The sequence below is a fragment of the Rhopalosiphum maidis genome, chromosome 2 (assembly GCF_003676215.2).
Source record: "Rhopalosiphum maidis isolate BTI-1 chromosome 2, ASM367621v3, whole genome shotgun sequence".
NCBI classification, from domain to species: Eukaryota; Metazoa; Arthropoda; class Insecta; order Hemiptera; family Aphididae; genus Rhopalosiphum; species Rhopalosiphum maidis.
Window position 1 is genome coordinate 27,258,106 of NC_040878.1, and position 16,407 is coordinate 27,274,512.

General features: G+C 28.7%; 2 protein-coding genes and 1 long non-coding RNA gene across 3 annotated transcripts; 2 read left to right on the forward strand and 1 right to left on the reverse strand.

Moving 5' to 3' along the window:
* Positions 1 to 2,679: 2,679 nt before the first annotated feature.
* LOC113553855 (probable aconitate hydratase, mitochondrial) lies at positions 2,680 to 5,118 on the forward strand. Its single transcript, XM_026957407.1, has 2 exons — positions 2,680 to 4,559; positions 4,626 to 5,118. The coding sequence occupies exons 1-2, from the start codon at positions 2,716 to 2,718 to the stop codon at positions 5,116 to 5,118; spliced, it is 2,337 nt and encodes a 778-aa protein (XP_026813208.1). The 5' UTR covers positions 2,680 to 2,715.
* A 266-nt stretch (positions 5,119 to 5,384) lies between these two features.
* LOC113553857 lies at positions 5,385 to 8,656 on the forward strand. The gene is made up of 3 exons (XR_003405217.1): positions 5,385 to 5,592; positions 6,129 to 6,248; positions 8,500 to 8,656. It is a non-coding gene; the product is annotated as an uncharacterized LOC113553857 (long non-coding RNA).
* Positions 7,690 to 9,901, reverse strand: LOC113553856 (tRNA (adenine(37)-N6)-methyltransferase). Its single transcript, XM_026957409.1, has 5 exons — positions 9,469 to 9,901; positions 9,149 to 9,406; positions 8,915 to 9,072; positions 8,444 to 8,679; positions 7,690 to 8,271 (listed from the first exon to the last, which is right to left on the reverse strand). The coding sequence occupies exons 1-5, from the start codon at positions 9,567 to 9,569 to the stop codon at positions 7,948 to 7,950; spliced, it is 1,077 nt and encodes a 358-aa protein (XP_026813210.1). The 5' UTR covers positions 9,570 to 9,901; the 3' UTR covers positions 7,690 to 7,947.
* Between the last annotated feature and the right edge of the window lie 6,506 nt (positions 9,902 to 16,407).

Consider the following 16,407-nt stretch of genomic DNA (forward strand, 5'->3'; position numbering starts at 1 on the left):
TTACAATTGATAGTTGATACTAATATTGTTTATTTATGTATATTGGTTAATATTGCTTTTATTTTATGGTGATCAATTTATTATATATTAAGATATATTTAATATCTTTCATACTTTATGTATTATGACATTGGGTTATTTATCAACTTTAGATCATAATGTACACATACACAATTATTGACGTCCGTATAACTGCTGGTTGTCAACAATTTCTATGTTACAACTTATATGCTTAATAATCAAATTATGACAGTTGCGTAATGAACAATGTTAAAAATAGTAAAATACTATACTTGAATCATGAACAGATAGTTTAATATTTTGCTTGATAAATATTAAATTAATGCCATCATACAATCACAGAATATTCATATTGTATAAATTTGTAATGCATTTCTGAAATTGTTAGAGAGCATTTTGGTAGGAATTATAATTCAATAGCAATACTTGAAAATAGGTAGATACTTATATAGTATATCCATTACCTATCCAGACAGTTAAGTAGGTATAGTAATTTCCAATTAATATCTATTAAAAAAAAAATGAAAATTATAAAATAGATATTAATTTAAGTCCTCTTCATTATCTTTTATTTTACAAAGTTTTTAAATTTATAACTTTATAGCTATACCATGAAATGTATAAAATATTTATTTTTTAATTTATCCATTTATTTTTTATTTATACTAAACCTATTCTAAAAATCTTTATTGATGCGATTGAAATATAGAAACGATGCACAGTTGTGCAAATATGTAAAATAAACTATATTCACATGAGTGATTTCAGTGATTTCAGTAATCAGGTTTTATTAAAAATAAAAATATATATTCCTTCTAATGATACATTTATATTATCTATTTGTATTGAATTTATACAATTTGCATTTTTTTATTTTAATAATATTTTGTATTTTACAAAAATAATGATTGGTCTAATTTTTGAAATTGTAATTATTTTAAATTTAAAACAAATTTTCTCAAATTTTAATTTAATCATGTTGATGTCTTTAAAATCCGCTGCAAATGCCGCTACTCAGTGATTGAATTATGTTTAGGAAAGTGATTTCACTGATTTCACAGCATGACATGTATTGATGTATATACAGTGAACTCAGCTGTAGCAACTGATTGCCGATTGGTGTTACCTACCTTATCAGTACCTCAATGCTGGCGCCGAACCTATATATTATGTGAAGTGATCGCTTCACTACTTAAGTGGGTATTGGTATGTTCTAAGGATTAATGGGCTCCCACACGAGTATTCTCAGTGGGGCCCAATATTTCATTATATGAAATTAAAATTAAATAAATAAATACAAATAAATGGGTTAACAAAATTAAATAAGTGTTATTTATATTACAATATTGATAACTGATAATGTGAACACAGAAGTTAGAAATCCACACCTGTATGTATTTTCATATCATACCTATTAGATATGGCTGAAAAGCTTAGGTGGGTGAATGGGACAAAAAATTAGAGATTTTGCTTCATGAAAACGTCTAAGTTCGGTGCCATTGCAGTGCCTGATGAAAACCAGCTTTATTTGTTTCTACATTCTACATATTGTTACTGAGTTCAAAAGATAACATTTTTTTTGCATATTTTTGAATATTTTTAAATGATTATTAACAGAATATTTGCAGTTTTTTTGGAGAATATAAAACCAGACCCTAACTATTAGTCTAACATAACCTATATTTTTTAAAATAATAATACATTATTTAGTATAAATCCAGTATCAATACGTATTATTGTTTATTGTATGAACAAGAAACAATGTTTTGTAGAGAGTAGGTACCTACCAACTTATAATTTTTTACCCATATTACTTTCTTTGGAAGTTGAAAATAAATCGCATTTATATGCACAATATATTATGTTTTTAATACATTTTTTGAAAAAAGAAAAAACTATATTATTTTCACATGTACTTACAAGAAAAATTAACCTATTTGATTCCTACGTCGTGGAATCTCTGTTTTATATTTCTAAATATAATAAGTTTAGACACATAATATATCCTGGTTACTGAAAATTATTAAAATATGAGTAGGTATTTTATTACAGATTTATACAAGCCAATATAAAAAAATAGGTACCTACTAAAATATAAAGGTTACCTATCTGAAAAATCTTTTTAAATTATAAACAGAATTACAGTTTATTCTATTTTATTAAAATAGGTATATTTAGAAACCAGGGATTTAGAATGTTCGCAGAGTGAGATTTCTTAATTTAATTTTAATTTATTATTTAATACCATCATTTTTTAATATTTGAATTAAAATGTATTTTCGATATATAAACTATAAACATCTATCTATTGCTGCTGGCTAATAATATTGACAACTTACTAAAATATATTTGTTATTGAAATGCATAATGCACAGGCACAATTTATTATAATAGTTTCATTATTACAAAAGTATGTCGAATAACATATTCTGTTCTTGTTTTTTGTATCACTGAGTAGCGACGTAGTATCCGTCCGCCAGCGATACCCTATCCTTCAAACCTGTCAAAAACCATTTTGACTGCATAGAACAATCAGTATTATTATTTATTCATAATATTGTTTTACTCTTTTGCTTTTAAATTGTTACGTGGCGATCGCGTTCGAACAATCGATCATACCTTCAGCTCAAAGACCAATCCGTTTTCCATTCATCATCAGTTCAGTTTGCAAATAGTCGACGAATTTTTGACACTATGGCATACAAATTGGTATCCGGTATAATCCAGCAGAGATGTTTCCACTTATCTCCGGCCGTATTTGGTGCAAGCAAAGTAGCTATGAGCAAGTTTGACACCAATCTCCTGCCATACGAAACCCTAGAGAAGCGTATTAAAATTGTTTCCGATAGATTAGGAAAGCCATTGTCTTTGGCAGAAAAAGTGCTTTATTCTCATTTGGATGATCCTGTTAATCAAGATATCAAGCGTGGTATATCTTACTTAAAATTAAGACCTGATCGTGTGGCAATGCAAGATGCTACTGCTCAAATGGCTATGTTGCAGTTTATATCATCAGGTTTGCCAAAGGTTGCTGTTCCTTCCACGATTCACTGTGATCATTTAATTGAAGCTCAAGTAGGTGGAGTTGAGGACTTGAAAAGGGCTAAAGAAATGAATGAAGAAGTTTACAACTTTTTGAAAACCGCTGGAGCAAAATATGGAGTTGGATTTTGGCACCCAGGATCTGGAATTATTCATCAAATTATTTTGGAAAACTATGCTTTTCCTGGGTTATTGATGATTGGTACTGACTCTCATACACCTAATGGCGGTGGACTTGGTGGCTTGTGTATTGGAGTTGGTGGTGCAGACGCTGTTGATGTGATGGCTGATATTCCTTGGGAACTAAAATGTCCTAAAATTATTGGTGTTCATATAACAGGAAAGATGTCTGGTTGGACTACATCAAAGGATGTAATACTTAAAGTTGCAGATATTTTAACTGTCAAAGGAGGTACTGGTGCTATAATTGAATATCACGGACCTGGAGTAGATAATATATCATGCACAGGTATGGGTACCATCTGTAATATGGGTGCAGAAATTGGAGCTACTACTTCATTGTTCCCATTTAATCACCGAATGGCAGATTATTTAAAAGCTACATGTCGTGCTGATATCGCCGAAGAAGCAGCTAAGTACAGTAAGTCATTATTGACTCCTGATAATAGCAGTCATTATGACCAGTTAATTGAAATTGATTTGACAACACTGGAGCCTCATGTTAATGGACCCTTCACACCTGATCTTGCACATCCTATTTCAAAACTAGGAAACAATGCCCGGAAAAACGATTGGCCTGTGGATATCAAAGTTGGTCTTATTGGAAGCTGCACTAATTCAAGTTATGAAGACATGTCGAGATGTGCTACAATTGCAAAAGAAGCCTTAGCTCACGGGCGTAAATCAAAAATTCCATTTAATGTTACTCCTGGTTTTGAACAAATTAGGGCAACAATTGAAAGAGATGGAATTGCACAAATATTGAGAGAATTTGGTGGTACTGTATTAGCTAATGCTTGCGGTCCATGTATTGGTCAATGGGATCGTAAAGATGTCAAAAAGGGTGAAAAGAACACCATTGTCAGTTCATACAATAGAAACTTTACTGGACGCAATGATGCCAATGCAGCAACTCATGCCTTTGTCACCTCTCCAGAGCTAGTTACTGCTTTAGCCATTGAAGCGCGTTTGGACTTTGATCCCACAAAAGATTCAATCAAGGGAGCTGATGGTAAAGAATTTAAATTAAGTAATCCATTTGGTGATGAGTTACCCGCAAGAGGATTTGATCCAGGTCAAGATACTTACCAAGCTCCACCTGCTGATGGATCAGCTGTGAGTGTGGTAATAGACCCAAAATCCAATCGTCTCCAATTATTAGAACCATTTAAAGTTTGGGATGGAAAAGATTTGGTAGATCTTACTATACTTATTAAAGTGAAAGGAAAATGTACTACTGATCACATTTCTGCAGCCGGCCCATGGTTGAAATACCGAGGTCATTTGGACAATATATCAAATAACATGTTCTTAACGTAAGTTATTATAACTTTGTTCTTATCAAAATAAATAAAATACAATTATTTTATTTATTATTTTAGTGCAACCAATTCAGACAATAATGAAATGAATAAGGTACAAAACCAATGTACTGGAGAATGGGGTGCAGTTCCAGACACAGCCAGAGCATACAAAGCTAAAGGTATATCGTGGGTAGTGTTTGGTGATGAAAACTATGGCGAAGGAAGTAGCAGAGAACATGCCGCTTTAGAACCACGTCATTTGGGAGGACATGCGATCATTGTCAAATCTTTTGCCCGTATTCATGAAACCAATTTGAAAAAACAAGGAGTATTAGCCTTGACATTTGCCGATACTAAGGATTATGATAAAGTTCAACTAACTGATAAAGTGTCTTTGGTCGGACTTGATCAATTCACTCCTGGAAAACCTTTGAAATGCATATTGCGCCATACTGATGGAAGCTGTGACGAGATATTACTCAATCACACATTCAATGAACAACAAATACAATGGTTTAAGTCCGGTAGTGCATTAAACCGAATGAAACAATTAGCTGCTGCATTTAAATAAAATATTGATTGATTCATATTAATTTGTATTATTATTGTAATTTATATTTAATAACTCATAGTTGATATTTTAAATTGAAACAAAAAAATAACTATTTTTAGGCAAAGAAATCATTGGATTTAGATCCATTGATACTATTGTTTTATATAGGTATTATATATAATTGCTAATAAATTAAATATATCAATAAAAAAAAAACTGTCTCACGATCCCGTACCATCGAGTACTTCGATGAAACCACACGTCAGTACAAATCAACGCTTAATACTACTATCACGCCCGTGCGTTAGCGTGTAACGCACAACGCAGATCACAAAATTGTCACCGTAACGTACGGTGCGTACTAGAGATACAAAATATTGAATATACGTGCAATATAATTAAAATACTTAAAAATAGGTAACCAGTTTCGGTGCTCATCAAACGATTAGACACGACTATTTTTACAACTATTCAGATCAACATTTTAATTAGGTATGTAAAAGTATTGTCATGCTGAAATAAATATTTTATTATTGAAATCTGAAACAATTGATCTTTTTATTACAATTATTCAAAAACATAACTTGCTCTAACTTGGTAAATTTTTATTGAATTTTAATATTTTTCTTTTTAAACTGTTTAAAAAATGTGTTCAATTAAATGGCTATCTTAAAAATTTATAGTTCTTAAATGCATAAAAAATTTTTTTAACAATTTTTGAATTTTATGCTATTCTATCAGAATTTCTATACTTAGTACTTTAAAAAAAACGGCGTTTAAATACATTGATTTTCTATGGAGATATTAAGTGTGATACGGGACTTTTGGGACATACTGTATACAAAACTCACGATGAAAGATATACCCTAAAGTATATCTTTAATCGTGACAAAACTTAAAAATAATAATAATAATAAATGTTATTATCTGCAGAACAAATCAATGATTAATGTGTAATGTGTATTACCTTAAATAATCGTAATAATTATGTAATACTCACATTTTTTTTTTATTTTGAATTTTTGCAGAGTTTATTTGGTCGAGTTATATTGTTAAAGTTTTACATATCAAGTTTAGAAATGTTGACGTATGTCATCGCAAACACAGATCAACAGATGTCAAGTGATGTCAACGTCAACGTATTTAATGTGAGAAGGCTTTTTTTTTTAAATAATTGGCGTTTATTGATAATTTACAATCTATACATTATATACAATAAGTAAATATGATAATTATAAAGTAATATAAAAATGGCTTTGAAAAAAAAAACGCGTAGGAAGACTCGCAGTCGAGTTACTTTATACAATGATTTACACATTTGTATGAGAGAAAAATGTCAATTATTATTTTTGTACGAATCCATAATTGCCGATAAAAACAAAATATATATCTCGGCTGGGACGGCTGTTAAAAGTACCGGTGCGATGGACTAGTGTACTGTGTACAGCGATATAGCAACTAATGGTATGCACATGTTCGACGACGTGGTCTTTGTCGTAGTGATGACTGTGGTCTATGAGTTATAATACCGACATATTGATAGCACACAGAAAGTGTACGGCGGCAACTCACTGTGGAATAAACATGTCAGCAATGTCGACCCAGCTCATCCAGATTCGCGGTATAGTGTTGTTAAGCGACCAGATACCGTGACATGTTACCGACAGGACGATAATTATTAAAAAGTATCAATATCGGTATGTCTACTCCAGGCATTTTATTAAAAACATTTATAATGATAATAATAATAATATTATTTTAACAAACAAATCACTAACCTAGGAAACATGCAGGTACACACAAACAAAGATAGCGCTCAGTATCTTCCGGTCGTGTACTCGACCTTTTTTTATATAATGAATAAATCATTATATAAAAAAATATTAATAATTCGCTTACTTAATACATATTACATACGAAATACGATGTATAATTATAAACATTATATACTTGATAGATAATTAAGTAATTTAGTGACATAATTAAGAATTTGTCTTGGGGATAGGGGATTAAGTTTTTTTAAGTAGAAAACTGTAAACTTTATATCACTCAAAAATAAATTAAACTTAAACTCTATTAATAAACACTATTATTTATAATATTTTATATCATAGTTAGATTACTATAAAATTATAAATATTACAAAATATTAGTAAAATAAGGTTTTGAGGAGGATCTCATCCCCCCTCAATAACGCCCCTACGATAAAATGTAATTAGATATTGAACTGTATGTTATTAATTATCATATTACGAGTACCTATAACATATTAAGTTAATAAATAAGTCGGTAATAATTTAGATATTCACTTCAAATGTATAAACCCATCATAGAGCCCGATTCATTCATGGGTTTTATTTCATGTGCAGATCCCAGATCTACATCCATTCGAATGGTAATATTAATTATAAATTATAAATTATAATATTATATTATGTTTTAAGATCTATTATAGTAAGGTACACCAATATTATTTATGTACACATTACTAACGCATGCACAAAAATTTTTTTTCTTCTAAGTTATACTTACAGTAAATTATGAACTTTATTACTACTGTATTATTATTATTTATTCGTTATTTATGGTCAATATAAAAAAAAAAACAAACAAAACAATCATACTAAATAAATTAAAACTAAGAACGATAACAGTCATAGGATTTCATCAAACTACTTAAGTTGATTATTTATTTTGTAAAAAAAAAAACAATAAATTTTCATACCATAATATCACATTAACAATAAATATTTACAAATAGAGTTAAAATATTTCAAGAGAGATGTAAAAAAGGAACACAGTTGTAAAAAAAATATTGTACTTAAAATTACTAATAATATAATAATATTAATCTATAGACAAACATTGGGCACCTTCTTGATCAGGTACATTCTCCATATTATCAACATATGATATTCTGTAGACACTTATTGTGTGTTTATTATCATCAAATTTGCAACTCACATGATAGCCTCCGATTAAGAATGTATAAAATTGATTACTATAACGCTCACGGACATATACTGATCGAGGGTCTTCTTTCAATATGCTTACTATAGTTGCTTCAATATCATTAGTATCCAATGAGTCTAAAAATTCTCTTGCTCTCGGCGAGAACTCCACCATTAGTTGTTGCATCAGTGGTTCAGTAATCCACAGAGGTACTCGCACCTATTTATTTTTTTAAATTAATTAAGTTTATGAGTAACAGCGTACATAGTAATTAGTTTTAAATTCAAAACCACAATATTGTATTATAAATTAATCCAAAAAATTTATTGTGTATAATGTAATTTATAAAATAAGTATATAACAATAAACATGTATTAATAAAATATTATACCCTTGTATGAAGTGGAGAAAGAGGCATATCATATGTATCAGTTTCTTCTCCATCAGGTGCTTCTCGGTCAGTTGTCAATGGATCCAATAGTATTTGATGTGACCCATTATCAAATAATGAAACGTGTTGGTCAGATCTTAAGGAAGCTGGTGCATCATAATGAGGAATATATGGTTTGATATCAAGCACTGGAGTACCATCTATCATGTCCACACCAGAAAAATACACAGAATTTCCTAAAATTTAAAATACTATTAACTTTTAGAATTTTTAAGATTAAAATTAAAATGGTTAAGAGACACTATTATTTGAATAATTAAATATTAGAAGATGCAGTTGCTGAAAAATTTTTCATACCCATGATCAAAATGTATTTTTTTTATTTACATCAATAGGTCAAGTTGTCAAGTATATTACTAACTTATTTAAATTTAAAAAAGTAGTTATTCACAAACATATTTTTAAAGTTACCTTCAACTTTATCGATTTGCACTAGAGACAAACCAATTGGTGAGGGTCGGTGTGGAGATCTAGTGCCAAGTACACCGGTTCGCAATCCATTCAATCTAGGTGGTGATACTTTTGCATGGACATGAGTGGTTTCATTTTTATGAAAATGAAACAAAATCCTGAAATATAAATTATAATATAATATAATAATTAACATTTTATCCAGGCTAATAACATTAAATTTATTTAAATTACCACATATGAGAGAAATCCGAGAGACCTTCAAGAGCATGGTTAGGATTAGTGAATATAGAGTTTGATATTGTCAGACAAGCTTGGGCTAGTGGACAGAGACCAGGTTGTCGAGGAACGCCTCTACGTTCTTTAAATTTTGTTTTTATCGTTCCAATAATGGATAGTTCTATTTTTCCAGAGGTACTGGATGTGCTTGGTTCGTTTGAAGCAATCAAATCTTTTTCATTCAGCTGTTTTTTTAAAGACTCATTCTGTTTCCTAATGAAGAAAATAATAATTATTATTTTAAGTTTTATAGAAGAACATACACTATTACATACCTCAACGAATTAATTTGGGCTCTTGCAACAGATAACTGTTTCAAACTTTCAGTGATATCTGTGATATCGTCAACTGTTTCAGAACTGTAAGCAGATGCCATCCTATGTGACTAACTTTTTACAATTCTGAAAATGATAGTATAGCTTTAAAACACTTTAACAATAGTCTTCAAATACAACCAGTTCATCAAAATAGATTTTGATATTTTCAGCAGTTAGCACTATCGAGCACGAACATAAGCCAGTGACTGGACACTAGATAACTAGACCAAGTAGACTATAATAGTCTATAAGTCAATACTTCAGTAATAAAGAAAAAAAATGTATTTGTTATAACATAGGTAAGTGAGGACATGTAACGTATATAGGTACTCGATATACTTGTTTTAAATGTCTTGCTTACTAATAATCAATAAACGTTATGACCTATGACGTACGAAAGATGAGGTATTCGTTATCACGAATTGAGTTTGTGATTACCGCGGTAGATATTTTGTATTAAAGAATAACATTCTGGAGTTTTGAGTATTGGACCAGCCTTCAACAGGTTCAACACACATAATATTATCTATATAATATTATATAGAAGTCTGTGGTTCAACATCAACAATCGTCTATCAGTAGTTAGGTACACGTGCATGACGGTATAGTGAGTTCTTACAATTTTGAATTTTTGCTATAGAAAACAAATCAGAACACGCTATTAACGTGACGCGATAGTCATAATTTCAAACTCTTAATTATCAGCACGATTTAAGATAATAATGATAATAATATTTTAAATCATGTTCAATAGTCATCGTTATTCTAAACACAATTTTTAAAAAATCAATATACCTATAGATATTTTTGGCCTATTAAATATCACTTAACAGCGATCGCATACCGTTTGGTTTCATAGTATAGTTTAAAAACAATTTTTTCATGGAACTTACAAGAAAAACTTAAACTCAAATTTTTGATACCGGGTATCATTGTTGTGTTACCCCAAGAGACGATTTCCTTAAAAATGGTTTTCATAACTATCTAATACCAGAAATGTTGACAAAATGTTATAGTCATTTATTAACCAAATGTAACAAAAACACGGAGATTCTTGTCTCTTGAATTAACTTAAATATTATTAAGTATAAAATAATCACGCTCGCAAGTCTTAAGTAATTTAATTGTGACTAAGAGGGTTGGGGTCTCAGACAAAAGAATTAAATTTGCGTATAAAATGAATGAATTTGTATAAAATATTTTTAAAAAAAAATTGGTAGGTAAAAAATGGATATTCAGAAGTCAATTGAGAATCAAGTGTGAGTGGAACCTTAGAAGCTATAAATTGTCATGATATTTAAATAATTTTTGTGTTTTGTCAACAATAATTATAATAATAATGAAATAAACGTAGATATCTAAATATTTTTTTTTATGATATATTGTATTTTCAATTTTTAGGTGGAAATTTAAAAATGTTAATAGTTGAAATGGAGTACATATTATGGGAAATTTTCTCAAATCTATAAAACTCATTTTAAAAACAAATCTACAATACAACATAGTATTTTATTGATATTATTTAATAAATATTCATATAGCAAATAGGTAGGTACTTGGTAGGTCCAAAAAACCAATAATAAATCACATATGGGATAAATGGAATTACATTTAATATAGTTTACAATATTACGGGAATATTATGAAACTAGTAAAGATTAAAGTTATGTAAATAAAATTGTATTAGAGCAGAGCGATGAAAGTATTGATTTTATCTTGATGTGTTTTTTTGTGCGAGTACAAGTTATTGATATTATAAGTTATCGATAAAATGCTTCGATTTTTAAAAAAAATGGGGGTGGTTTTGATTATAAAACTGGATCTATTTTGTACTTCAGTGAGTTCAAATTTAAAAATTCCCAGTACTTATTTTAATAATCGGGAAAAATAAACAAAAAAGAAAATCAGACATTTTTATCCATATATTTAACCATATTGTTACCATACATTAGAGACTGGCACACTGTATGCTGCTTACATGGTTTGAATCTCAATGACCCGGGTCCTATAACAAAGTGATACATTAATTTTATAATATTTTATAAAATCAATGGCTATACTTAATCATTGTCTATATCAGTGGCCGGGAGCCTTTTCGTAGGAAAGAGTCATTTTTTTAAAAAATTACAAAACCATGATGTCCAGGGAAGTCGCACAAGGTTTGAACAACCTTTTTTTTTTAGTTTTAGTTGTTAGTATAGATCAGCGATACTCTATCTACGGCTCGCGGGCCACATGCGGCCCTCCAACAATTTATATGTGGCCCGAACCGAACTCATTGAATTGATAAAAATATATAAATTTCAAAACAAATATTATTATAAATATAAAATATAACAAAACAATCAAAGTGTGTCGCACGTACTTGCGATAAGGATGGATATGGATTTAAGGATAACTATCTCAATATCAAAATTCACACTAATTTAAAATAAATATTTAATTTAATTTTTTTTTATAATACATTTTCAAATGTTATACAATAAACACAATATACACAATACATAAATTTATTTTTATTTTTATTTTTTTTAACTTCCGTTCCATTCATTTCGACTTGCGACCCGCGTAATATTTTAAAATATTTTATGTGGCCCAAATAAAAAAAAGGTTGAGTATGGCTAGTATAGATTATAGAATATTAGAATAAAGATAGTATTATTATTTCATAGAGAAATTGGTAGGCATTAAAAACATAATAATACGTCTTAAATTTGGAAAATATAGAAAAACCTTATTTTATTAATTCATTATTATTATTATTGTTAATACAAATTTAATATATTATTTAATAATTTAGAAATATTATCACTATAATAACGTAGGTATAATATAATTTATATTTTACCAGTCTCGATATATTGATGAATTTTCCAAAGAGCCGCAGGTTCCCGACTTCTGGTCTATGCCTTTTTATTAATTATATTGTATAAACTATTCGACTACATTGAAATTCACGTTCAACACAATGCAAGTGATAATTCAATAAATAGATAAAGGTTGTGATAATTGCAAAAGAGCCTTAGCGCAAAAATGACGTGCAAATGAGTACTAAATCGACCCTCGTTGGTGTTAAAATAACTTAAAATTTCTATTTGTGATAGTTGATAATCCTTATAGTTTTTATATCTACCGATGCTATATGCGTTATTGTTATGCTTAATTATATAATTTGTTACGCTTTTTGAACAATTCGTTATGACTTAGGTTAGTCGGTTAGTGCTGTATAGTGTGTGATATATTTTAACTATTTCTTAATACATATTATATGTATTATATAATACATATATAAGTGTTTAAACTGCAGGTCGATGCGATGGTGCTCATTATTTTACACAAAAAAGTGTTATGTTGAATATATATATTTTTACGATATTATAAGTTGTTATTTCGTTAATTAACAATTCATTTTAAATCAATGATTTTTATATATATCGGCCACATAAAAAAAAAAAAATTTTGTATAAACATATTTTAATTTCATTAATATTTAAAAAATAATAAAAAACAAAATGCAAATCACATACCTACCGTTTTAAATACCGTTTTAAATGAAAAAATATCATTAATATGTTGAATAGAATAATTTTGATAAAAAAAATTAGTTCAAAACGTGTAAAAATTTTTAAATAAAAACGTGGCTCAGTGGCATATATACAACATATTATTATATAATATTTGAACAATGAAATAAATAAAAAATATACATTATTGAAAGTGGCTATCTGCATTATTAAACACATAATAATTTTGATAGCAAAGAAAAATAAAAAAATTAAATTAAAACTAAATGTACCTACCTATTAACAAATAAAAAAAATTGACTTTAGAAAAACTAAAAAGCAAAAAGAAAAAAAAACAAGATTTAAAAAAATGTACATCAGAAAACACAATAAATGAGGTGGATTTATGATACGAGATGGATGTAAGATAAATACTCTCCGTAGATTTCGCGCTGTTTGCGTCTTGCCGGCCGTCTGCAACCGGTGTCCGCCCGCGAAGTCGCGTGCCACCGGATGCTAAAACTACGTTGTTTTCGCGGGTTCGGCGGAGCTGACATTCGTGTAATCTTAGCTCCAATTATCATTCGCCCCGTGCCAAAGTCTCTTCCACCGTCATAACGAGTCATTATCATCGTGTCGTCGCAGGTACCGTCGAGGCGGAACGATGTCCACGCCCACACAGGTACTGCAGTTAGCCGTCATGTCGTCGTCCTCGTCACTTTTTAGTTTTTATAAGCAAAGCTAATATTTTTGTCTATTATTATTTTATTTTTATCATTATGTTTTTTTTAATATTTAATGACCTTGATTTTCATACAATAAAATAAAATCTGTATTCATCAACGCTATTTAGCGGTTAAAGCGAGCATAAACATAAATATTATTATGTCTATGAAAGCAAGCGACAATCACGGTCGTTCGGTTTTTCGTAAACGTGTCGGTTTGTTAAAAACGATAGAGGTTAGAGCCTTAGAGGTAAATAGATAGCGCTTTCATTATCGTTCGGACGCATTGACCGTATATAAATCATCGCTTGCATGAATTATCCAAGCTGAGTAACGGCTTACAGTTTATGGATTGATCAAGTTAATTAAGATCGTAAACTCAGTTTGTTGTTGCCTGTATAAATAAGTTGCTGATAGACCGTCGTCTTTCGACACTTTTGTAGGACAGGGTGAAAATTAAAGATCAGCAGTTTTTGCATATACTTTTAAATTGTTCATAAAAAACATATTCATTTTTGTATGTACCTATATGTTGTAATATATCGTATCCACTACCCACCTACACATGTTGTTTCCATCTGATTAACGTATAACATAATAAACTTCACGTTCAAAATAATCCATTTTACTTAGTTATTTTTATTTTCAATATTAAAGTGAATGGTCCTATTATGCAATTTAAAGGTAAAGTTATTAATATAAGAGCCAAATAAACTAAGCTCTTAAGTATTTTAAATACAGTAGACGCCGCTTAAAAGACTCACGGATATAAGGTTCAGTCGCTTATTAGACCTCGTCTGGAACAATCCGGACGTATCAAAATAAATTTTAAAAAAATCGGTTATAAGACTCAACACTTCAGTTATAAACTCAAATTTCGTAAAATAAATAGTAGAAAATAAACTTTTTTGGTTATAATTTAGAAATAAATTGGTATTGAAAAATTAAATAATATTCGTGTTGATTATTTCTAGTTTCTGTTGGTACCTTATAACGTATAATAATTTTTATCGCAGATAAAATTTCACATTTATCGCAACGATTATCGTTGTTATAGTGAGGTATCTGATTATCTGGCGGCTGCATAGTTATCGTAATTACGGGTACATAAATACACATATGTACACAAATAATTTTTCAAAATAAATAATAAGTACATTATACATACATCCTTTATAATTTTTTATTAATGTATAATTTTTAAAATATTTACCTATTATAATTTTAATTTTTTTTTATTAGGATTATTAAATTTATTCAATAATAAGTACCTATGTAATATGTGTTAAAGTATTAAAATTAAAGCAAAATATGTAGTAAAATAAAATTTATAAATGCGTAATTAATTTTTTTTTCCACTTCGCCTATAAAATTCGTTCGGTTATAAGATTCACTTTGTGTTGGTCCCAAAGTGAGTCTTATAAGCGGCGTCTACTGTATTATAAAAAATTTACAATTTTAAAATGCTCATATATAATACCCATCCACCAAATGATGTGACTAGCAAATAAGAATCTCTCTATAGTCTTTAGGCTTTAATACCTCTTATATATGTGTAATATTAAATGTATATTTGTTAAAATGTAAATAATGTCTCATTTCAAAACTGTAACTTGGGTATCAGCTTGTAATATATGTACAATAAAATGAAATATCAAAAATAAGCCTACATGGGACCTTGAATAATATTGTTACTTTTAAATTTAATTATAGATCAAATTAAAATAAATATTATTCTAAACGAAAAGTTTGTTATGTTATGCGTTAGTTGTATAAAAATAACGTAAACGGTTACAACTTAGGTATAGATAAACAATTTAAACCTCATAATAAGGCAGTGTTTTTTAAGCGAGCGTATATCATTAGAAGTATGAAAAAAATATGAAATTGCATTAAATGATAGTTGAACATATTATTCTATTCTATAAAAATAAAATGTATCTATTCTAATTATTTCAATTCAATCTATTAACAAATTGACTAAACTTTATAGCTGACCGCAATAAATAAACTAGGTAACGAAACAAAATTGATAATTTAAAAATAAATATTCTCAGAAATAAAGTTCTACTAGAATTTATTAAAAAATATAGTTGTTACCATTTAAAAAAATTAAGTTGATTTTGCTGTTGGTACAAATACGAAATTAAAAATCTAAAAATGTTGATAAAATTGACCGTTAAAAATAAAGAAATGTCTTTTTTTATTATTTTAAAATTTTATATTATTGATCTCTATATTCATTTATTATATAGTTACCTATCTAACTGTTTAAAATTTACAAATTTCATTGTAAGACCAATAAAAGATAATGTATACTGATAACATAATTTCCATGCACATAATTTACATACTATGTGTTAGTGTTATATATAAATATATAATGTTAAGGGTGTTAATGATGTTATAGTACCTACTTTTCTAAAATAATATATGTTTAAAATTACATGTAAAACCTATATTAAGAATGTATATCCTATAACATATCCTACAATATTTTTATGACTTAAAATACTAAGATACTTGATACATTAAGAATTTAACTGTTATATTCTTACAGGTTACTGGGTAGTAGGATTACTAGTAAGGTGGTTACACATCATTGGTGTCGGATAAGGTGTATGTATCGGATCACCGGATTTTTAAGATTTTCACCTGTCTACACATAA